Source organism: Ostrinia furnacalis, unplaced genomic scaffold, assembly GCF_004193835.3.
Source record: "Ostrinia furnacalis isolate ACB-3 unplaced genomic scaffold, ASM419383v2 OfSCF0890, whole genome shotgun sequence".
Taxonomy (NCBI): domain Eukaryota; kingdom Metazoa; phylum Arthropoda; class Insecta; order Lepidoptera; family Crambidae; genus Ostrinia; species Ostrinia furnacalis.
The window spans coordinates 77,840-103,362 of record NW_021131129.1 but is presented as its reverse complement, the minus strand read 5'-3'; the positions used below and the strand labels follow the sequence as shown (position 1 = coordinate 103,362).

Below are 25,523 nucleotides of genomic sequence, written 5' to 3'. Positions count from 1 at the left end.
CTTGTCTAGGGGAGCAGGTTTCAGTACAAATAAAGTATCACATCTTTACTGAAAGTTGAAACTGTAGGGAAAGAGGATGTGCAAACCGCACGAAGCCATAACTGCACAAAAAAAGTTGCAATGTGCATTTGCAATCTGTGGTCGTGTTACCATAGCAACGGCAAATGACAGTTGTGTACAAACAAGTTTTCATCGTTGGTTTCTTTCTAAAAACTTATTTCATCATTTTAAAGTAATGGTATCGATTATTTTGTGTCTATACGTATATGAATTATGCTAGATTGATGTACTGGTGAATTTCGTTGCATAGAAACATGGCACGCGTTCGTGAATTAGTTTTACACACTGCAGGTACGTGCAAGCCAAAATGTAATGTCTCATCATTCCTATTTCTCAATTGCCGATTGCAAATGATAGTTTTTAAGGATCATGCCTGCTGGTACCGCTTACCAAAACGCCTACAGGCTGGATCATTCTCACTTTCTTCGTTTGCGACTTAGCGGTTAGAACTGTTATTTCATTATAAGTACTTAAAGTTTTCTTAGAAATCAGTTAAATCATTATAATCCTCAAATCCTGCCTAATCACTTAAAGAATTAATATTTTTATTAATATTTCCTCAACTTAATACATAAACAAAAAGTGTTTGATGCCTTGTTCCTTTTTTCAGAACATTATTACAACACCACAAATTTGAATTTGAATCCAAAATCAGAGGAATGTCTCTCAGAATTTATACATCATCCTCAGACTTTAGTGCTTCAAGCCTTGATTCAAGATAATACTATACTTCTATTTACTAAGGTTTGAGTAACATTCTAGGATATTTGTGTCTTAGTTTGTTCAGATTTTCTTTGATATTTTTGTAATGTAAATATTTTAAATTAAAATCTTTTTATGTACTGGTTTTAGATGGTGAATGATAAGCAAAAGTCTATTATCTTCTATAAGCCGGCTGCATTAGACCTAGCTGCAGATGACGCAGTCAACAGTATAAACATTATTACACTTTCAAATAATGTGGCTGAATCTTTGTATCATATTCTGAAACAAATATACTCCCCACTTTTAGCCAATGTAAGTAATTTAATGAACACCATAGTGGTAGTAAGTAAAGTTAGTGAATGAACACAGTAGTGAATTTCAACTTATGTTCACTGATATCACTGATCTGTAAAACTAAACTTTATATTTCAGAATAATGATCTAATTTCAAACAAACTGCACAAGAATCTTGCCGATTTAGAGTCCAATTTAAGAATAATCACACAAGGGAAAGGCAGTGATAATACTGGTAGTTATACTTTGTACACTTTTTCATTTGATATTTAAATAATAAGAAAAAGTAATAAGATCATAATGATAAATAATTTTAACTTATATTTCAGTAATATTGTCTGTTGATGATGAAATAGAATATTGGAGATCAGTAGTAGATAAAAGGGATGCCAGTAAAAAAGAAAAGGAAGGGGCATCTGCTTTTCTTGATCTCTTTGAAGACATATCTGAAGAGCTAAGGTATTATTTAGTTATTATTACAGAAAACTTTCAATTAAAAAACTTACTATTTATCTTAATGGTATTCTGTCTTGGATTTCAGATCAATGCTTGCAAGTAATATGTCTGAAACTAGGGAGGCAGTTGAAAATGTTGGAGGACTTTTAGATGATGTGTGGAGGCTGTCTACCTTTCCTTACACTCAAGAAAGAATGATACACATGTTTGATGTAATTGGTGAGTTGAAATATTGTTTCGTGTTTAAGGTAGCATTCATATCTTGGCAGTTGCGAATAAGCCACGCCCCAACTGCCCAATGTTGCGTAGGCGCCGCTAAACCGTTTTAAAATTCTTATTTTTTAGTTCAATACTAATTAAAGTGTATTTATTTCAGCATATTTCATTTGTTCAATTGTTCAGAAAGCCTTTCCATCTGTTGATTTGTGGAAGGTAAAAGAAGGGATCAAAGAAATCGAAATATTAAATATTCTCATGGAAAGTTTGAAAGTAATTCAAACTTGGATCAGTGCCTGTAAATCACTTACAGAAACATACTGGCCGAATTATGCTCTACACATTTGGAGTGGAAAACCTTATATTCCAGCTTATTGTGTAAACTTTGAAAAAAGACTAAAAGAGGTTTGTTCCTTGATAATTCTTTAAGTTAATCACATTGTTTTACTTAACTCTAGCGTATGCTGTTGAATAATTCATTTACAGATTCATGAAATAAGATCTACTTACACCCAACTCAATAAGTTGCTAACAAATTATGAGAAGGATGAGCTAAAAATTCAATATTTATTTGAACCTTTTGAAAGTAAGTAATAATATTGTATTTTCACTATACATACATGTGTTTATTTTACCAATTTTTACCTTCTAAATATCATACAATGGCTAAACAGAAAAAGTATTTAGCAATTTTTTCATTTTTTTTATAGATATCAATGTGTGGATTTGTAATGGACAAAATCAAGCATGGGAAACAGCGATTTCAAGATTTTCTTCGAGTTTACGTCCAGCCGAAACAAAAATTGCTGAGAAACTTAAGCCTAGATTGCATAACACGTCATCTAAACAGGTAAATCGAACCCGATAGACAGATTATTCAGAAGTATTTTAAACAGTAAGTAGGCACTTTGAAATCTTAAACCATTAATTATAATGTTTGTTATATCTTTTCAGATGCTTTATGAGTTTATGAGATACAAAGCACTAATAGATAGACCTTTAGTAAAACAGGCACTAAATAATGAACTTGAAACATTCGTTTCTTCTCTACTTTCTATGGTAAAAGCAATAAAAAATCAACTGGATTCTGAGGATATTGATGTCCAAATGTATCAACCACCAGAAATGTCACTTGTAGTACAACAAATACAATGGGCTAAGCAGACAGAAGCTAAAGTAATTTTTTAAATATTATTTTTGTCTTTTTAGATATTTTATTATGATTTGAAATTAATTACAATGTTTAAATACATTGTACATGCAGGTTAAAGATATTCGTACTTGTGCCGACAAATACCTCGTTGGTTTCGACGGAACCCCTGAGCTTGTCAAACTGGCGGATCAGGTACTAAAAGACCTGAAAACACTGTACACCCAACTCCACGAAGAGTGGTCCCGAGATTTACAGGTAAATTATTATAACCAATGTTTGTAATGTTCACACCACAAGACCCAACCCCAGGATATTGGGCAAACGATTCGAATCGAAGATGATAGTTTATCCTATATGTAGACAGTAACTGGCCCGTGGTCGTCACCCGAGAACTTTTTTGCCCCAGCGACCGTCAGCTCTACGAGCTATGTGCTTCGCTCACTGCTACTTGATTTTAGAAATTCTGTGAGCTATGCAAGTCACTTAGGTTTTCCTGCAGATCTCCTTATTTCTGTTTCGATCACTTCTTCACACGTGTAAATGAACCTGATTTTAATTCGATTGTATTTTATAGGCGCAGGTCAAAAACGGCTCTCTTCAGCTGTCGTCGGACGAGCCGGTGGTGCAGTTCAGTGGCGACAGCCAGCTTATGGTGGTGCGATACGACGGGCGCGCCACGCGACTGGAGCGCGAGGCGCGCGCGCTTCGAGCCCTGGCGTTGCCGCCGCCGCCGCCAGCCGCCGCCGCGTTAGACCAGCTTGGACGCGCGTTATGTCACGCTCAACGCCTGCATCAGGTGGGTATAGAAAGGAGAAGCAGGTGCAGCACTACCACCAGTGTTACTACCCGCCCAGCTCGTGGGACTATAGGCTGCGTCCACCTCCGCTGTATTCGCACCGCGTTAGATCAGCTCGGACGCGCATTATGTCACGCTCAACGCTTGCACCAGGTATAGAAAGGAGATGTGGGTGTAGCACTATGATTAGCTGCGGCGCCTGATGTTGCCCGCTCAAATCGTGCAGAAGCCCGCGCCTGCCTACTCTGTGTTCCAGACTCCGCGCGCAAATAGGTACGAATATGAAGTTCAGCGGCGAAAGCCAGCTCATGGTGGTGCGCTACGACGGGCGCGCCACGCGGCTGGAGCGCGAGGCGCGCGCGCTTCGAGCCCTGGCGTTGCCGCCGCCGCCGCCAGCCGCCGCCGCGCTAGACCAGCTCGGACGCGCGTTATGTCACGCGCAACGCCTGCACCAGGTATAGAAAGGAGATGTGGGTGTAGCCCTATGATGAGCTGCGGCGCCTGATGTTGCCCGCTCAAATCGTGGACAGAGGCCCGCGCCCGCCTTCGCTGTATTCGCAAACATCGCGCGCAAGTAGGTACGTATATGAAGTTCAGCGAGGTCAGCCAGCTCATGGTGGTGCGCTACGACGGGCGCGCCACGCGGCTGGAGCGCGAGGCGCGCGCGCTTCGAGCCCTGGCGTTGCCGCCGCCGCCGCCAGCCGCCGCCGCGTTAGACCAGCTTGGACGCGCGTTGTGTCACGCGCAGCGCCTGCACCAGGTATAGAAAGGAGATGTGGGTGTAGCACTATGATTAGCTGCGGCGCCTGATGTTGCCCGCTCAACTCGTGGACAGAAGCCCGCGCCCGCTTCCGCTATATTCGCAGACATCGCGCACTTACAGTACGTATATTATTATGGAGTTTAGTAGCGTCAGCCAGCTCATGGTGGTGCGCTACGACGGGCGCGCCACGCGGTTGGAGCGCGAGGCGCGCGCGCTGCGAGCCCTGGCACTGCCGCCGCCGCCGCCAGCCGCCGCCGCGCTAGACCAGCTTGGACGCGCGTTATGTCACGCTCAACGTCTGCACCAGGTATAGAAAGGAGCTAGATGTGGGTGTAGCACTATGATTAGCTGCGGCGCCTGATGTCGCTACCCGCTCAGCTTATGGGGCTGCAACACGCGCCCGCCTCCGCTGTATTCGCAGACAGAGCGCGCAAAAAGGCACGTATATGGAATTCAGTGGGGTCAGCCAGCTCATGGTGGTGCGCTACGACAGGCGCGACTGCTTCTTCTCAGCACTGACCCATTTATTGTCCCAAAGCAGTGGTAGGATTAAAGTAATATTGGGAACTTGGGGAGTGTAAAAGCACTTTTCAAAAGCCTTTTTGCAGAAAATAAATTACTTTTATGAGTTTGGTTGGTCTTCAATCCACTGAGCCTTTTGGTTGGGCCATTGAATTTTACGCACGGATACAGATAAGTACAGGCCCCGGCACATGTGAGGAATGTTTTGATGCTGTTTCCATTATAAAAAAAGGTATTCACATAGAAGTATCTTTGGCACGGCAGTGAAACGGTGCAGGGATGTATTTTATTACATCGTTAAAATGTTAGTGAGATTTCAGACCTGCACCTTACGCGTTCTATTCTCCCGTCAGGTGGCGTCCTTCCACAACACGCTAGGCGAGCGGATGATCCCGTCGACGCGGCCGATGATGCTGCAGGCTGCCATGGACCTGTCGCGGCTGGTGCGCGACCAGAAGGCGGCCTACTGGAACGACACCGACCACCTCGCCAAGTACACTGACGACTTGAAGAGAATCGTGCTCAAACTCGAGTCTCAGGTAAATAAACGATTATATGGTGATAATAGTGCTTTTACTCGCACGTTTCGAATCGCGCGATCGTTTGGTACTGAGGTTTATACATTCTATCCACATGCAGTCGCACTTTTTGCTGTCCGATTACTGCTGACTGCTTAGACTGAATGACTTGCAAAATTAAACAGTAGCAGCGATACTGACCTTTTTGACCCCCGACGGAAAGAGGGGTGTTTCTCTTACTGATTGTGAGTACAGTCAGCGTCAAATAGTTTGTGACACCCAAAGTGGCCAAATAGTTGACAACACGACCTTATTCCAATTGTAACAAAGACGTGTTACGAACTTTTAGGCTATTTTGGGTGTCACGAACTATTTGACGCTGACTGTATACTTGTAATTAATGTGTGTAATATCTTAATTGCATGATTATTGTTGATTCCAGAATACCTATTTAACCAATCAGCACATTGCAATAAGAAACATTGTCGAAAGTTTACTGGACACTGAACTTTTAGCGCAACAATCCGAATGGAAAAAGAAAATAAAAGATATCAGAGATATTATTGAGAAGGTAAATGATAATTATAACTTTTCTAAATCTAGAGATAGTGTGTTTCAGTGTTGATATTCTTATTATTACCTATTTCAGGTAGAAGCAAACGGTTACAAGAATACAGAATCGTGGCGCACCCACTGGGACTGGCAACTGTATAAAGTGCTGGAATGTCAGTACATCAAAACGTTGCTCTCCCTTCACAAACATTTTCCGCATGTCAAAGTTGACTTGGTCCTTCGGTAAGTTTATGAACTCTATATAAGCTTAACGTGCGATTAGATAAGACCAGGTTTTACGTGACAGGATAAAAACAAGAATGTATGATGCAATTTCAGATTTTGTTATCATCGGTGTTATTACCGGTCAACAAAAATGTGTGATGTAATTTCAGATCTTATCATCGTCAGTTAAATTTAGCTGTATTGTATTTTATTAACCGACTCGAAATACACGGAATGTTGTGGTTCGAACCTTGCGGACGATTATTGTGGTGAACCCACTCGTAACACAAACATATTAGCTTAGTGCGAGGGGTTATAAGGGACTATTAGTGATTTGTACAATGCAAAAAGTGCCTCCAATAGCTAGTAAATAGGGTTCAAAATAATTCGCAGGGGTCACATGGTGCGCGCTTAGTGCGAGGGGTTATAAGGGACTATTAGTGATTTGTGCAATGCAAACAGTGCCTCCAATAGCTAGTAAATAGGTTTGAAAATAATTCGCAGGGGTCACATGGTGCGCGCTTAGTGCGAGGGGTTATAAGGGACTATTAGTGATTTGTGCAATGCAAACAGTGCCTCCAATAGCTAGTAAATAGGGTTCAAAATAATTCGCAGGGGTCACATGGTGCGCGCTTAGTGCGAGGGGTTATAAGGGACTATTAGTGATTTGTGCAATGCAAACAGTGCCTCCAATAGCTAGTAAATAGGGTTCAAAATAATTCGCAGGGGTCACATGGTGCGCGTGCAGCCGCCTATGGAGGAAGTGAGGGCGCAGCACTACCACCAGCTGCGGCGCCTGGTGTCGCTGCCCGCTCAGCTTGTGGGGCTGCAGCCCGCGCCCGCCTCCGCTAACGCTGCCGCTTCTGCTGTGTTCGGAGACATTGTGCGCAAGTACGTATATGAAGTGGAGCATTTAGCCATGTATTCATTAGGAAACATTTGTTGATAAACACTGTTATTAAACTGTTCATAAACAATGAGTGGAGAGCAAGTGTGGACGGCCAAGTTTCAGAAACCTGTGTTTATGGTAAACTTGTTTCATACTAGTCATAAACAGTTTATCAACAAATGTTGCCTGTAAGTATTCATTACATGACTTTAGACTTTTCGCTGCCATCGCAACTTGTGGACTGCAGACTACACTCGCCTCCGTTATTTTTGTAGACATACCTAGTGCAAGTACGTATGAAATCATGTGGTTTTTGACTTTTTACTGCGACAACCACTACAGGTGTCGCTTCGCTGCCGTCACAACATGTAGGCTGCGCCCGCTTCCGCTATTTGGAGGCGTAGTGTATTAGTAGACACCCGGTGTCGCTGCCGGCTTAACAAATTGTAGCATCGAGAAAAAGTCAAAAGTTTAGCCGTGAAAAGGTTTTTTATCTCCAATGGTCTTTAAAAATATTACACGGCGTCGTTGACGTCGTCAGTCAGCAACGAGCAACACCACAATATTTCAGTCATGCATTCCTATCGTCTATACATCATCAGAACTCGCTGATCCCAAATGCAACATTAGTAACTGAGTTTCTTGCGCTATTTCTTGTCAGTACTGGCCCATATTATTGTCTTGATCAGTGGTAGGGTTGATTGGGGACGTGTAAAATGCTCTTTGAGGGTCTTTTTCAGAAAATGGTGGTGTTTGCAGTTCGCTCCTTTATTAATTAGTCGATAATTTTTCTTTTGTCACTTTGTTTACTAATTTTTATGTAAATTTATATTTTTCACAACAAAATAATGGTTTGCCCAACTTTATGTGTATATTTAACTGTGGAAACTTAATTGCTTTATGTGTTGTCTTACTGCACCTAAGTTAAATTATATTGTAACTGTATGTTTCCCAAAAATAAATAAATAAATAAAATAAATGAGTTTTTAACATATTCCAGACACAGCTGGCTCGGCAACAAAGCGGTGCAGCAGCTTGAAGCGGCGCTGCTATCTCTAGAGCGCACTTGCCGCGACTGGACGCGGCGGCTGGCGCTGGCGTGCGCGCGAGACATTCCAACACTGTGCGCTCAGCTAACGGAGCCCGCGCAGTTTGAGGACAACTTCAAGGCCTGCAAAGCTTATGGCCAGGCCGTGGCCAAGATGACCTTGTGAGTAGTATTAGTTGGGAGACTGACCGCGAGCCGTGAACGCGAATGCTTGCATTTTAGTGGGTATCAAAAGATTTTTTTTTACTTAAGGCGTGTCCGTTCCTGAACATTGTATGCATTCTTGAACAGTATTTAGATTAGGTGGATTAGCTATTGTCTTTACCTAATCTGACCCATCTCTAAAAATGATCCGCAAACGAACGCGGGGGATGTTTTCTACAAACTCCAGCAAATACGATTCATGTGTATTTGCTCGAAAAAATATTTAGGCCACGCCCATATTTGTGTTTTCAAACAATTTTCTGTTCAAAACATGGCGTAGCGAACACTTAATAATACTACTTAATAACTGTTTATCAACATTTTAATTAATAAACAACAATTTGATGTTTAATATTATATATAAATAATCCAGATGCTTCAAATCTATGACATATGAACAACATAGTTTATAAAGTTTCCGCATTTCTTTTAATAATAAGTTAATTTACTCCAGCGAGGACGAAAAGATCGAATGGATATCAGTCGGCACGGCTTCTCTCCGACGCGAGGTTGAAGCGTGCGCGCGCAGCTTATGGGCCAACCTGGCGGCCGCATTACAAAACAGCGCGCGCGCCGACGCTGCCGCTTTAGACGCCTTCGTGGCGCGCGCGTCGCAGGCGCTGCAAGGACAAACCGCGCCAAAGAACGCTCGGGAGTTGGCCGAGATCAGTGCGGTACAGCAGGCGCTGCGGAATAATATGCCAGAGGTAGGCTTCTGTGTATAGAACGATTGACAGAGTTGCATGTTATATTAGAAGTTCTTCGCTCTCAGTGGCACTGCAGGCCAGTGCACGTGCCGACGCTGCCGCTTTAGACGCCTTCGTGGCGCGCGCGTCCCAGGCGCTGCAAGGACAAACCGCGCCAAAGAACGCTCGGGAGTTGGCCGAGATCAGTGCGGTACAGCAGGCGCTGAGGAACAATATGCCTGAGGTAGGCTTTCTGTGTATAGCACGATTGACAGAGTTGCATGTTATATTAGAAGTTCTTCGCTCTCAGTGGCACTGCAGGCCAGTGCACGTGCCGACGCTGCCGCTTTAGACGCCTTCGTGGCGCGAGCGTCGCAGGCGCTGCAAGGACAAACCGCGCCCAAGAACGCTCGGGAGCTGGCTGAGATCAGCGCTATACAGCAGGCGCTGCGGAATAATATGCCAGAGGTAGGCTTCTGTGTATAGCACGATTGACAGAGTTGCATGTTATATTAGAAGTTCTTCGCTCTCAGTGGCACTGCAGGCCAGTGCACGTGCCGACGCTGCCGCTTTAGACGCCTTCGTGGCGCGCGCGTCGCAGGCGCTGCAAGGACAAACCGCACCTAAGAACGCCCGGAAGCTGGCTGAAATCAGCGAGGTGCAGCAAGCGTTGAGGAACAATATGCCTGAGGTAAGCGTCTATGTGTAACATAATATATGTATCCCACCAAAAACATTCTGTAAAAAACTAGCCAAGTCTCGATGGAGCTGCTTGTTTATCTCTAAAAAGTAATGAAATCTAGACAAAGTCGTGCCAAGTCTATGGTTCCTTACTGCGATTTCTTTATTATTATAGTTAATGTTGTGTGACTTGGCCGTTGAAGGGTGACAAAACCAGGTGCTCCATGACACCATTGCACCAATCAGTCGCCTGAACCGCTACCCACTGACGATGGAAAATTGCCACTTGGAAAACGTTGATTCAACAATAACCAGTCAATTGTAGGTTCAGTAAAGCTGCGTATTTATAATGTATGATTATCTTAATAAAGATTGTTCAACGGCCAAGTCACACAACATTAACTATAATAATAAAGAAATCGCAGTAAGGAACCATAGACTTGGCACGACTTTGTCTAGATTTCATTACTTTTTAGAGATAAACAAGCAGCTCCATCGAGACTTGGCTAGTTTTTTACAGAATGTTTTTGGTGGGATAGTGAGTGAGTGTCGTAAATGCGAAACTTTGCTTTCGCTTAACTTCGGAACTAAATGACCTACAGACTTGAAATTTTGGATTTAAAGTATGTGATTATAGCTTACTAGATGACGAAAATTTCTGCGTTCTGGTCTTATCCAGAGGTTCTCAAATAGGGGCCTGAAAATGCGGCGAAATGGTTCCAGTAAAGGATGGTACGGCAGTGTTTGCTTCGCGCTCGACTTGGCGGGGGCACTGCCGTGCCCCCAGATTAGTAGTCGATCGGTGGAGGCGACCCTACAAGAAAGCGCGCGCACATGTAGCCGCTTTAGACGCCTTTGTGACACGCGCGGCGCAAGCGCTGCAGGGACAAACCGCGCCTAAGAATGCTTAACAACAAATATTTTTATTTCGTAGATGGAGAAAACAGTAGAAGCCCTAAAACGCAAAAGTCACATGCTCCGCACGTGGGGCGGGGATGCATCAGCTGACGGCAGCATCAAGGAGTGGCATAAAGTCCGCGAGCTCATGCTGAGCCAGCAGCAAATGTTTGAACATCAGGTACGTCAACATTTCTTCTCATATATTGCTTCTAGTTAACGCTATGATTCAGTTAGATTTCTTACAATAATAAATTATTTATTCGATGACTTCATTATTACACACTCAACATCAAATAAATCGCACCTTCCGCGACGCGAACTTTAAAGATTTTCTTCTGACACAATCATGGTGCCCCAACAATATTGGTGTTATTTGAAAGCCCAATAAATGAAAGATAAACACATTTATTTTTTTATAAACAATTAACAGGTACCATAAATATAAATATAAATATTGTAAATTAATTGTAATTATTGTAACCATAAGTATCGATGTAGAACTGCAACAGCATCAACACAAACCTTAGTGGTTTCCTGAATGCTGTCAAAACAAATTTTGTCTGTAATTCTTTTTATTTGGTAAATAAATGAAAAAAAATGTGACTTGAAAAAAAAAACAAATCATGATATAACGTGTCCTCTTTAACAGATGGATAGCTTTTAATGTTGATTTTTTTTCGATTTCAAAAATCACAATGTTTGAATGATTTACTATTTCATTTGTAATTTTTAGGCCGAAATAGTGAAATCCAGTATGAGCGGTGAATGGGAGAATCTAAACACAAGCGTAGAAGCGTGGATGTCTCGTTGGGACCAGAATAAGCCGCGACTGGAAGAGACGCGCGGCGCGAGTTATTCAGAAATGGCCGACAGGTGTCGCTCTGTGTTCGAAGCACACGCGACCTGGGAGAAATTCGTCACTGATAGGGATATTCTCATGTAATTATACCTTAACTGTAACTTACTGTTACTTTCGTCGGCCGTTTAGTGTAGTGGTTCGGAACGGACTACTATGCGGAGAGGTCCCGGGTTCGATTCCCGGCCGGGCAGGGCCGTGTTACTATGTATCATGTATGTAATTAAAAAGTATATAAGTAGTATATCCTAGAGATGTGTAACTCGGATACACTATATCCGTTAAGCCCATAACACAAGCATATTAGCTGCTTACTTTGGAGCTAGATGGCGCTGTGCGAAAAAAATATATTTTAATTATTAAGGCGCTCCGAGACCGTAATAAATAAATAGTGTGTAATACTTTAAAATAACATTTAATTTATTTATTAATTTGTTGATGATTGCAGTAAAGAATGTGAGAAATTCGACATGAAACTGGAACCAACCAAGATGTGGGCAGAAGCTGAAAAACTTATGACGGAGTACGTGAACGTTTGGACCGTACTAAAAGATTACAACGAAGGTTTGCAAGCAAAATTGTGTTTTTATTTCTTATTTTGAATGATTTTGTAACAAAAACAATGATATTTTTTTAGAGTTTGATGCCATTTCTGAACAAGAATGGATAGTGTTCCAAAAGAAACTGCATCTGTTAGATGAGTTTGTATCGAAATGGAGTGATAAATTGGAACCATTCACTGTTGTCACCCTTTTCATTCAGCAAGATCTTGAAAGATATTCCGTAAGTTTTTCATTAAAAATGATTTTATTTAAAAAACATGTAAGTAATATTTACTAACCAAGGTAAACTATTGAATTTGTTAAATATTACCAAATTATAATTGATAAAATCGGACGAGCGAATTATCCCTTGAATCTTAAACGATATTTGGGCGGGGTCATGCGCAAAAAAATATGATTATCATTTGTGTTCAATGTTTATTAACTTAAAAATTTACATAAATCAGGATTTATCGACACTGCTCAAGTATCTTCGTGGGTCAGACTTCACTGAACGTCACTGGCGAGAGGTTTTTAGTCTGTTAGAAATGGAATATAAGAAACCAGACACCCTCCAAGTGAAAGATTTTTTGGCCGTGGCTTTGAATATCAAAAAGCAAATTAAAGCGCTGCAGGTATGAACAATTTCTGATAAGTATGGTATTGAATAGGTCAAGCTATTTTCCAAAATGATCGATATTTTTGTAAATCTGCATCATAGGGTTGTTATTCTGCTATCTAATAATACATAAAAGTTTGATAGTAACAACTAACACAATTTAAGATACATACAAGTAGATACAGTAATTCTTTATTTCCATTGTATCCACTCTCTCTCTCCATCCCAGGATTTTGGGCTACCGATTCGAATTCTATTTCATTTAGAATCAAACTGTAACAACTCATCGCACGACATGCCAAAGATTAACAGAACTAAATTCTCATTGCTGCATCAAAATTCGTCGGGCCAAATAACCGGCATTAACGCGAATGAAATATTGTAGAAAATCTGCACAACGGCATCAAGTGAGGCAGCAGTTCGGAGCGCTCTGAACGAGCTAGAGCTGTGGTTTGCGGGCGCTCGCCTCGCGATCACCTACTACAACGACAAGTCTAAGCGGCCCACGCCCATTGTGAAGGACTTCAAAGATATACTGGCTAAGGTAATTTTGTACTAATAAATACATAGACTAAATAGTAACACGGTCCGTAGCGCCCTCAACTAGCTTGAGCTGTGGTTCGCGGGTGCTCGCTTCGCGGACTTTCTGAATCACATTTTACATTGTTTACTTTTTTTATGTAATTGAAGCTTTTTGTTCTTGGCTTTTGCTCTGAGGGTCCAACGATTTAGAGCGCTTTCACATTAGGGCGTTAGTAGCGCGACTGCAGCGCGTCCGTCGCGCATTTGTCGCGCTGCTAAATCGCCTAAATGTGAAAGCGCTCTTAACTTTCCTCTGGTACTGAAACAGCTTTCAGTGGTTTCTTATTATGAGCGGTCAAACTATTACGACTAGGGTACACATGTGACAGGCTAGATAGCAATTCTGTCAAGTACCAATTTTTGAGACCAATAAATGGAGTTGGTAAAAAAGTGACGTGAAATCTATGAGAGCGCCATTTTGACTACTCTTAAAAAGTATATCTATTTGCTAGTGCTGATATTACTCTATTTCGTGGGTATAGATCGAGGAGCAGCAGTGGATAGTGGGTTCGGTGTCGGGCGGCGGCGGCGGCGACGCCTGCGCCGCTTGGGAGTCTCGACTGCGCGCCGCGCGCACCCTTGTGCGGGCTGCTCACCACGCACAGCGCAGGTCAGTACATAAAATTTACACACATAGTAATGATTCACATAGTAATAGTAATGCCGCCATTACACTGAGCGCGAAACTGCTCGAAACAGGTAGTGCAAAAAGAGGCACTTCATTTCGTTTCGCCGTGCGTCGTTCGTGCGGTTTCCGTATATTTCGATTTTCGCGCTTAGTGTACAGTGGATATAACACAAACAACATACACACACTGCAGCGGGATTAGGGTTACCGGCTGGTAAAATAAAAACTGTCAAAATGCCTGATTGATCTAAAAGTAGTACTTTTACACTTAACTTATCTTAGACGCTCACTCACGGCCACGATGTATTTACTACCTAATAATTACAGTAATACGTGTAAAATGTAACAAATTCGCTTGGTTCTAATTTTCAATACCAGAAATCAAGGATGCCACAGCCGGAATCGGAACTTTTTTCTGCTATTTACTCTGGGAGATGCATCCAGATGCGACCGCTAAAATTCATCCCTCGGTACCTCGTAACCCAGTCTGTATTATACTGTAATTATAACTTTCTTGAGCTAAACTTAAGAAATTGCTTAGGTAATCGATTGTTTTACTTCACTTTACGACGCTTCGCTTACTTCAAGGTCACTTTAAACTTTCAATGCAAGTCAAATCATTCAAAGTTCATACTTAGTCTACTTAAATCCATATTATTTTAAGCAAACTCACAAAATCACGTTAATTAAAACTGCATATATGTATGTATAAGGAATTTGTACTCAATTTGTCATGTCATACAAACTTCCCGAAATACAATGCATTTTGTAATAGCAAAGAAACGATTTGCTTTGCCCATTACATGTGTCCAACAGATGTGTAAGCTATTTTAGCGGCCCGGACGACGCGGCACTCGGTTCCTATTTACTCATTTGAGTCATTTGTTTTATTTTTAATCTAATCTATCTATGAGTGCATAAGCATTATCGACGTAGTAATTGGTGTTTTTGACATTAATTATATTTTATACTTTTGTTCACCAGTAGGTAATCTAATTTCTGAACTTTAGCTATTTGTTATTCTGGTGTATAAACAATTATGTAAAGTTTCATCAAAATCAGTTCAGTAGATTTTGCGTGAAAGAGTAAGAAACATATATCCACACAAACTTTCGCATTTATAAAAATTAGTAGGATAACGGAACTGCGCTGCGCGCTACTCGTACCTAATGTTATACTTTTCAATGGGATTCCCCTTGCTTAGTCCGTTGTCACATTTCAGCCATATTCAGCGAAATAAGAAACTTGCATACCTAAACATCTTTAACTTGTTTTATAGCCTGACCAGGAACATAAAAACCCTGGCATAGAGGCGCGTCAATTGCATTTGATAGTGCAACACTGAGTACAGTCGTACCTGTGTTAAATTAATAGGCTAACTTTATGTATCAGGATTCAGGATTACGGGCTAATTTGATATTTTCCTAAATTAACGAAAAAATATTATTATAAGTAACCTGGTTTAAATAAATTAAATGAAACCATCAATCGAGCTAGTAGGATTTATTTTATTATTCATCAATAATCAAATTCAGAACTTTTTTTTTTTTTATGCATAACAAGGCAGGTATTTGACCACAATCGCACCTGATGTTAAGTGGGATGCGGTCTAGGATGGTACATATCTGCCCTGTAAGTGCCTATTCACTCTCGCCTTGAAAAGGCCCGGATTATAGTTTTCGGGAAAGACAGCAGCAGGCAACGAATTCCAGTCCCTAGCTGTTCGCATTATAAAAGAGTCATCGAAACGCTTAGTGCGAGCTGGTGGAATGTCAACAATATAGGGATGGTACGCTAACCTGCGTCTGGTTCCCCGATGATGGAAGGGGGCTGGTGGAATTAATTCATGTAATTCTTTCGCACATTCTCCGAAGTGTAGCCTGTAGAAAACCGATAGGGATGCTACCTTACGGCGATGGTCAAGTTCCTGGAGCGCCGCTTCAACAAGGGTAGGGCTGTCGATAAGTCTTCTGGCACGCCTTTCCACCGAATCCAAAGCAGCCAAATGTTTCTTGGCAGAGCCGTCCCAGAGGTGGCAGCAGTATTCCATGCAAGGTCGGATCTGTGCTTTATAAAGCTGCAGCCTTTGCTTCTTGGAGAAGTACTGCCTTGCCCTCGAGAGGATACCAAGCTTTTTGGCAGCAGTTTATATATAGCAGCACTTGAATATTCAACTGCAATATTTGCTCATGAACGCTTCAAACTCGGTACTTCTTTCCCAATTCCATAAAATTCAACACTTAGAAAGTGACAATTTTTTTTTAAAATAGGTAGTTGAAACAAACCATAGCTAATTTTCATAGTGGACTGTACTATGCGATAAACATGTCAGTCAATTTGGCAACCTTTGTCGGAAACATAATTCAATGAAAATATTATCCGAACCCTTAGTATTTCTCTTCGACAAATACTTTAACACATTGTGAACCACTTTTCTTTCACGACTATAAAAAGATTTTAGCAATTTAATTCACAAAATCAATTGCTCACATTTAAAATAAAGTTTGTTTACACTTTGACAGCAATAGACTGACATGCAAGGTGACATGTCAATGAAGTTTTCAGTTACTGTTGCCATTAAGGCGATTAGAGTCCTCAATGACCTTGGGCGTTTGACCTTTACGCCACGCGCAACACCCGCGTACCCCGCACGAAAACTCCGATTTGACACCGATAAAAAATACACGGGCATAAGTAGATACAGAATAGAAGCTCTTTCTTCATACATTACTGCCTATTATTTTAAACTTGAATTGATGAACCTTGATGTCGGTTTCATTTAAATCAGGCGTGAAGGTATTTAATAAAATTAACAAAATCCATGAACATTTTGTACGGGATATTTTTTTTTATTATATTTGATTTTTTTGTAAATTTTCTAATATTTTTGTCGGTTCAGCCGTTCTCGAATTTTGAACAAACCCGACTTTATTACAAACTGTTATTAAGCTTGCAATTAATGATTTATGTAGGTAACTACATAAATGTTTGTTCGGGTGGAATCTTGCAAGCTGAATTAATTACATTCCTGACGACAACCTACAGTTGTTGTGTTCCCAGCGGTTCCATAGTGCTGTTAACATGCGAAAATGCACTGCCTGAAAGAATCACACAACCTATTCCGACTACACATGACTAGCTGCGCTTATGAATCGCTGGAAAGGGGTATCTTTGTTCAACAATTACGTCAAAACTAATGAACGTAGACTAATGAATTTACATTTGTTTTGTAGAATAGCTCAAATACTAATACATAATACAATGCAAAGAAAACATACTTTAACGACCTGGTTTTACTTGTGTTGGAAGAAAACTGAAAAAGAAGTGAAAAAAGTCATGTTTACTTCCTCAAAATGTAATCAAAACTTGTGTCTGTTTTCTACTTCTACTAATAAATAATTTTATTGACTATTGCATGATATAAAATATTTGCTTATTAGTGTTAAGTTTCCCTTGTTTTTAAAGGAAGAGATGAAAACTAAAAATTAAAAACTTAAATCCTTGTAAGTTTTCGAGAAATGGGTCAAGCCCCAAATTTGAAGTATTTTCATCGATAAAATTGTCTATAGATCATGTCGGTACGTTTCATGGTTAGGTAATTTAGGGAAGTTTATTTGCACTTAACATGAAAAATATGGTATCAATGTACTGTGTACCTATGCACCTTCAGTGGCAACAACAAGGTCTAGTGAGTACCTATAGTCTACTAAAGGCATGAAATAGATTAATTTTCACAAAAAATTAAAACCAACTCCAAAACGAATCACCAAAACGTAGGCTGCCACCGACTCCGAAAATATCAATCATGATATACTTACGGGCTAATTTTGTAATCAGTATCCAAATTTTTTAATAAGCTCTATAAAAAAATATCAATATCACTTTATATTAATTATTTTTAATTGTGGTTTTTTCGCGAATAAACATATTGAAAATCTAATTCTAAATGGCCCATTTGCGCCGAGCCTAAGTATGAAAAATATAAATTGTTTTCTTCACGTAAATCGATTAAGTTACTGATTCTGACTCGCTCCTAATTTGGATACTGATTGCAAAGGCCTAGTAAATAAATAACGTAATAATTTTTCTACGTTTACTTATCTAGTGCAGTTGTTTTGGAGTCGATTTTAGTTTTATTACACTAATAGATTCTATTTAGGTAGATAATAGCGTTCAAGCGCGTCATAATTCAATCGTATCGTCTGACTGCAGGTACTCTATGAACCACTCTGACATATAATCTATTGTCGAACAAAAGCTGGGTTGCACCATCTTATTTTAAATTTGACAAAAGTCAAAAATCTGTCAAACTCCATACAAAAAAACACCGGTTATCGCCAAAGCTACGGTCAAAGTTAGTTCACGTCAGGTGGTGCAACTCAGCCAAAGAAAAAATTCATTTTGATCGCTAATGTCAGTTTGCAGCGAGTGACACAACCTCCCCGTCTGAAGGCCAGCGGCCGACTGCCGCCCGCACCCCGCGAAGGCCCCCTCAACAGGAAAACGTTCGGAATTTATCAAAAGTAAAATTTATGAATGAAAGTAATATTCGATTGAAAAACGCAACGTGTCATTTAAAGATTAAAGAATTCCTAATCTATTCGTGCAAAAATCTTTTAAATTAACATAGCCGTTTGGGAGGAGTAGGGAATTTAAGTAAAAAATCGATGTCCCGTATTTATTTTTTTAATCCAAAACAAAGAGACGTAGCGAAAATTCAAACGTCACAAATGTAGTCCTTGAACTGTTGTATAACATATATTTTTTTCAACTATTTCTGTCCAGCAGTAAAAGAGGAGTAGGCTTTACAAAATGCCCATTTGACGCGGATTGAGGACTCTAATCGCCTTAAAAGAAATTAGTACCATTAGTTTTCCGCAACATGGCGAGGGTTTTTATGTTCCTGGTCGGGCTATAAATATGATATTAAAACATTTCCAGTTCTTCACGTGAAATTGTCATTGACATAATGATAATAAGCAAAATGATATGTGAAAACATATTTTACTTATAGAAAATTACTATAAGTCTAAAGTCCTTTATTTACACAAAGCTGAGTTGCACCACCTAACTTTGACCGTAACTATGACGATACCCGTTGTTTTTTGTATGGAATTTGACAGATTTTTGACGTTTGTCAAAGTTAAAGTAAGATGGTGTAACGCAGCATAAGACTAAATAAACACTTTTCTAAAATTAAATGCGTTATAGTCTTTACTCAAAACTATTTCAACTTTCATAGAAGCTTTGTAGTCACTAACTTATACATTCCTATTCATTACGATAACGTAAACATAATGACTAGACTATGATGTAATCCTAACGAAGTTGGCGTTGCTAGTTAAAATAGTTCGTAAGTAAGCTCAAGCTGAGTAGATTAAAATGCTAGCTTGGGACGGTTATTCTGATAACACGAGGCCAGTGACCTGAGTTCATCTTGTCACATCATCCCAAATTAGCCAACAGGCTGTAAAGATAATACAAAAACCAACAAACTTTAAAGCTGCTTTCGAAGGTTTGTTTAAATAACAAATGCTTTTCATTGATAAATAAATGTAGTGGCTTGCAGATGCGTAACGCGTAGTGATGAATAAAGGTAGTTCATTATGGTCATTAACTTACTGTGACAAGAATGAGTTTTACCGAAACAATAACAGGCTGAATTTCAACTATTTAGTAATAAATGAAGACGGCAGACGGTCATTGTTCTATGGCGGTTCACTTGCTGGAATCTGCAACTTTGAACACACTAAAAATTGGCTAATTAAAGCGCAGTCTTTTTCAAGGTTTCTTTATGAAGTCAATGTTATTTTTTATGTATCAATATAATTAGTTTGGTGCGTGATGAACAGTAGAGTAGTTATTTAAAGGTTTCATTGCCCTATAAAATCCTAGCACGCCACCTATTGACGTGGTCCAATTTATTATAGCAGATTAACGATCTTTTTCAAGAAAACATGGTGGCATTCTGTAGGTACGCATTATATTTTTTACTTCCATGGGATTACATATTAGCACAGAATAATAATAAGTACTGTACAGAAGTTTTACTTCGCGAAGGTATTTAAAAAACTGTATGCTCAATGTCATTAACAATATGGTGTAATTTAGCCTGTCTCAAGAGTCAAGCACCATTTTGTTGACAAACGTCAGTGATCGGCACTACGCCGAAGCTAATAGGGCTGACTTCGGTAAAATGATGTGACGCGAGGTGCCAAACTGCGGAAAATGGCGGAGGAAATACATGATTTAGCATGAATTATCATGAATAATATTAACTACTTATTTAACTCTCAGTGCCTTGAGGCAACTTAAAAAAGTACATTCTGTGTTTTTATTATTATTTAGGCAGCTAAATACTGCACAGTATTTAGTACACCATTTTCTTTATTTTCTTCCATCATACACAAGAATACGCGTGCGTGAGTCAATGTTCGCTCGTATGTGAGGCCTTGTCGAATAGTATCCTGTAGGTGGGCCATCGTGCGTGTTTTGTTTTCGATGTAAACTCGCGGAGATGAACAGGCCTGATATTAGTGATAATAATCAATAGGTTCTATGCAATTGTCGGAATCTATTTAATCCGAATAATGAAATTTTACGACAAACTTCTTGAAAGAGCGTGTTTCTCCTAATACAAGTTTAATTGTTAATTACTTAAAAAGGAGAACACTAATCACTGTAATGCTATAACTTGTAGTAAATAAAAACATTTTGTAAAGCGCGTTTTATGTCAGTACCGTTTTAGATCGTTCACGTTCGCCTCCACCCTTCCCAGCTTCCTTGTGGAACTACATACTTACTATTTTAGTATGCCATGTACCTATTTCTGTATTACTTACTACCTACTCTCTATCAAATTAGTTACGTAATTTACTTCCCACTGTCTAATATCATGACAATTAGTTTACAAAAACACTTTTGATATCACTTTTCAAATACCTATTTAGTACCTACTAAAACAAATTACTGCGATACTCAGCAACAGCGTGATGAACAGATCGGTATCCGAGTCAAGTGTTTATCGTGTCTGAACTTTGACACCTTAACCGCCTTTTGTGAATGAACCCTTATCGATACCAAAGCGTTCATTCACAGAGGTGGTGACGCACGAGTTACTAAGATTTTTGTAAATTCTGCATTCTTGGTAATGCTTAGGCACACAACCGGTTAGTAGATAGTGGGTCTATCTGAAAGTTGTTGTTCCTTATTTTATTATTAAGTTTGTCATGATAGTTCCATTCTTGCATGCATATAGCCACCCTGTAAATGAGTATCTATGATTTACCAATACCTACTCAGATGTTAATTTCGATTGAGAACCTTTCAAGAACAAACACTTGATAATTCTCATGATACGAGGGGCGGCTGAAAATTTCGCGGCCTAAGGTACTTAGCGATGAGTAATTAGCTTGTTACTCATATCACTAGTTGCGACACTCAGTAGTATTATAAAAAGCAATCACTAATTAAGTTTGCACTGATAGTTCAATTTCTATCGAACAAATGACATCACCATGTCCGCCGAATCTGGAGATTTGCGGAATTTCGACACCGCGCGCCGCGGACATAATTCCTCGTAAAGAAGGAAAATAGACCGAAAGACATTTTTGAAGAGATGTCATTGGTTCTTCAGGATTCTGGACCTTCATATACTATGGTTAAAAAATGGGCCCGACTATTTCAACACGGACGAGAGACCTGTGAAAACGACCCCCGCCCTGTCACGATACTGAGTGAAGGAAACGTTCAAAAGTCGAAAAAATCGTTCCGGCTGACCAAAGAATTAAATCGTGGCAGATAGCTGAAGAATATTTCTTTATGTTCGCGAGGCTATTGTACAGAAATGACGGGGGAAACTGACACGCGGATTGCTCTTTCCGCAAGACAACGCGCCCGTTCACGCCGCACGTGTTGCGAGGCCAAGCCCTGAAAGACACCGGGTTCTCAGAGATTGACCACCCACCATATAGCCAAGACCTATTACCTAGCGATATTTTCCTGTTTTTCGATTTGAAAAAGGACTTACGGGGCCGGAGATATGCAGATGACAACGAAATTAAAGCTGCGGTTGGTCGTCATTTTGAAAAAAAATTTTTTGGGTGGGTAAAAGGCATTGTATGCGAGATTTAAGAAATGTATTTTTTTGAGGGAGATTATATTACAAAATAAAAAATAGAAACCATTTATTTTATTTCATTAAGTACCTTAGGCCGCGAAATTATCAGCCGGCCCTCGTAGGTCTCATAGTCCTCCTCATATCCGTTATGGGAACATTCATGTTGAGTCGGTGTCAACTTGACTCTGATAAGGGGTTATCGGTGAACTGTCGAAATTGTTACATGTTATCTATCGTAGTTAGTTAAAGAGGCCGCTTGTTTTATTTTAACTGGTCAGTTAATGACGTCAGATACGTTAGACAAATGACTACGTGTACTTGAACATGTTGAGTAAAGTTTTAATAAAGTAATAATCAATAAAGAAGTACCTGAGTGATTAACACTTTTATTTATGAAACAATCCGTGGGCTTAAGGTATTGTAGGTATACAATCTACGGATATACTCGTAATAGCTGATCTAGAACAAAACAAACCTTTTTATGTTTGTCTGACATTTCTCACCCTACCATTTAAATATTCCAGAAGCTAACAACCGAAAATGTTACCAAATGGCAACCTGATTTCTTTCTGCAAAATATTTCAACGTAAAAATAAATGATGATCCTATATTTGCTTAGCGACAATAAGTAATAAGTTAATAAGTTAGCTATGTAATCCTACTAATATTATAAATGCGAAAGTTCGGATGTCTGGATGGATGTTTGTTACTCTTTCACGCAAAAACTACTGAACGGATTTTGATGAAACTTTACAGTATTATTGTTTATAACCCAGAATAACATATAGGTTATAATCTATGACGATATGTGACAAACTAAATTTCACGCGGGTGAAGCCGCGGGCAAAAGCTATGAACTATATTTACAACCTCTATCAGTAAAATTGATTTTGAATGAAACCAGAAAGTCCCAATAAAATCTAATAGGTAAACTTCATTACCATACACCCACTACCGATTTGTTTGTGGCTTATGGCAATAAGTAAGCCTTCAGCTTGGAAGCCAGTGAAGTGAATCGGCTGTCGGCTCACCCTAACAAAACCTATTTCACTTCATTAAACAACAGCTCAAAACCTCTTTGTGCCTTTGTTCGAAACAGACTAAACTGTTCTGTAAAATAAAGCCCTCAACCTTTTGTGAGTTTGATTATTGTTAAGCACTGCTATAATAACGCCAACATATTTCAAACCATTCAGATCATGTTTTGGTTTTCATTTTGAGATAGGTAGACTTATAAATGGAACTCTTCGTTCTGGTAATTTATTTTTAGCCTACTGATTGTAGTTTGACAATGATAATAATGCTAATTTTGGTGGTTTTAATTCGTCGTTGTTTTCCTAATGAATCAAAGATAATTCAATTATTAAATATTTATTATTTCTCTACAAATCTTGTTTGACTTTTAAAAATTGTCCTTTGTTCGTGATCCGTTAGATCATAGAAAAAACTTTGTATTTACTCTGGTTAGATCCGCATAGATAGTGTCCCAGAGATGATTGAGGCCCGTATTTTGAATGAAAAGTTGGTTCAAAATTAATAATTTTTGCGACTCTACGATCGATTGAGTTTAGATTCATACTTGAGATACGAAGTTTAGTTTATGCTAATTCGTTGTTGACAACTGGGTGGTCGTGATGAGTGACGAACTGGCTCAATGGCGGAGATCGCGAATGCTTTATCGCCGACGGATGTGCAGGGCGGAAAGCGCGGTATCGCCCGCCGCATGACCGTATCTAACGTTTATACTTAGACCCGTGACGCTTTAATTCCATTTTTTAAATATTTTTATCACATAATTAAACTACAATACCATTTACTTATACATATTACATTTGTACACTTCAAACATAATCCGTAAATTGAATTTAATTAGTAGCGAATTCTAATATACTTATACGAGATCTAATATACGACAGTGAATAGGCACTTACAGGGCAGATATGTACCATCTATGTACTATCCATAGCGGGAAGGCGCTGGATGCAGGCAGCTACCAACCGTGCGATGTGGAAGTCATTGGGGGAGGCCTATATTCAGCAGTGGACGTCCTGTGGCTGAAATGATGATGATGATGATGTACCATCCTAGACTGCATCCCACTTAAACAACAGGTGCGATTGTGGTCAAATACTTACCTGCCTTGTTATGCATAAAAAAACATATAGGTACATACCTACCACACCTACCTTAAAAAACTTGATGTGTTGTGTATAAAAATATTGAGCCAGTTAAGGTTAATTAATTACTACCTTAAGATTGATTAAGCGAAATCATATCGCTCTTATTGTAGGTACCTACGCGAGAAGGTAGTCCTACTTTCTGGAGTAATAAACTTTGTCAACTTTCTTGACCTCATTTTTGTGCTTAGTTTAATGCAAATTCATGTATTGTATTATCCAAATTGTAATATTGTAAACTCCTCTATGTTACCAAAACCATCCATATAAAAACTTTCTCTTTCTCCTGACTGACCCAATAAAGTTTAAATTAATAAGATAACATAATAATAACTTATGAGTTAGGCGTAACTTTCTTACTACGTTAATGCTATACAATAAAACCTTCATTGCGAAAACGTAGACACGACTTGCGCATATTGTTTACATCGTCTCGAAATATGTCAAAGAAACCCACCATATGCGCTCGCCGCGTCGGTCCCAAAAGCTAAGCCGAGACTAGGAAGGGTCCTGTTGCCATATTAATGGCCAAAACAAAAAGCGCATCCCGAAATGCGTTGTTATTTTTGTTGGTAAGCGCCCGTTTCGGAGAACGGTCAGAGGCATGCGGGCGGGAGCGGTCGTCGCCTCGCACAGGGCCGCACTAGCCGCGTAATCGTAAGTCAAATCAAAAATCGTAGTTTTACCTTTGTTATCCCGTTGCCTTAATAGCCCCCAAGAAAGAATCAGTTTGTTTTGTTAATGAAATATTTTGAATAAAATAATAATGTGTATGTGTAGTTTTTTTCCTTACAAATAGATATTATGAGAATATTAAATCACCACTTAAAAATAATTCCAAAGTAAAATATAATTGAAAAGAATACCTTAAATTTATGTATACTGTTATAATATGTGTAACGTTTTATTTCTAAAATTTGCCTTTTTAAATACACCTGGAATTAAAGCACACGACCCTAGAATAATATAATTATGAGAGAATACTTAATCATATACCTAAGTACCTACTTAATATCGGAATAGACTATCTACATTCAAAATGTTGTTCAAAGCTCAATTAAGGAATAATACAACTACAGTACTTAAGTACTATTTAAATTTACTTCGGGTGAGTTTATTTATAAAACAATAAAATCTTATTTGTATTAAAAACAATGTTGAAAGTTGTTTCTCATCAACTTACATGACATCATGTGAATATTATAAGTAGTGGTTGGGCGCTGAGTAATTTAAATCGAGTCTGAGTTCGGACCTGCCTATGTAGGGCACGGGGGCCAGGGACGAGGGGCGGGAGCCAGCGCGAGAGTGCGCGATTGAGACGGCTTCGTGCCC

General features: G+C 39.5%; 1 protein-coding gene across 1 annotated transcript; it reads left to right on the top strand.

Moving 5' to 3' along the window:
- Positions 1-165: 165 nt before the first annotated feature.
- Positions 166-14,180, top strand: LOC114350436 (cytoplasmic dynein 2 heavy chain 1-like). The gene is made up of 25 exons (XM_028301248.1): positions 166-351; positions 671-804; positions 913-1,077; positions 1,198-1,294; positions 1,389-1,518; positions 1,601-1,734; positions 1,892-2,136; positions 2,218-2,317; positions 2,442-2,581; positions 2,686-2,907; positions 2,996-3,139; positions 3,459-3,680; positions 5,319-5,504; positions 5,926-6,054; positions 6,133-6,278; positions 6,987-7,151; positions 8,150-8,359; positions 8,856-9,108; positions 10,703-10,846; positions 11,402-11,607; positions 11,973-12,088; positions 12,162-12,307; positions 12,534-12,701; positions 13,071-13,229; positions 13,750-14,180. The coding sequence occupies exons 1-25, from the start codon at positions 315-317 to the stop codon at positions 14,095-14,097; spliced, it is 4,146 nt and encodes a 1,381-aa protein (XP_028157049.1). The 5' UTR covers positions 166-314; the 3' UTR covers positions 14,098-14,180.
- The last annotated feature ends 11,343 nt before the right edge of the window (positions 14,181-25,523 follow it).

Bases quoted from the DNA above. Each gene is read 5' to 3' on its own strand.
- LOC114350436 (XM_028301248.1), top strand. From the start codon at position 315: ATGGCACGCGTTCGTGAATTAGTTTTACACACTGCAG. The intron at 1,078-1,197 runs GTAAGTAATTTA...TTTATATTTCAG, and splicing joins ACTCCCCACTTTTAGCCAAT to AATAATGATCTAATTTCAAA. The intron at 12,702-13,070 runs GTATGAACAATT...GAAATATTGTAG, and splicing joins AGCAAATTAAAGCGCTGCAG to AAAATCTGCACAACGGCATC.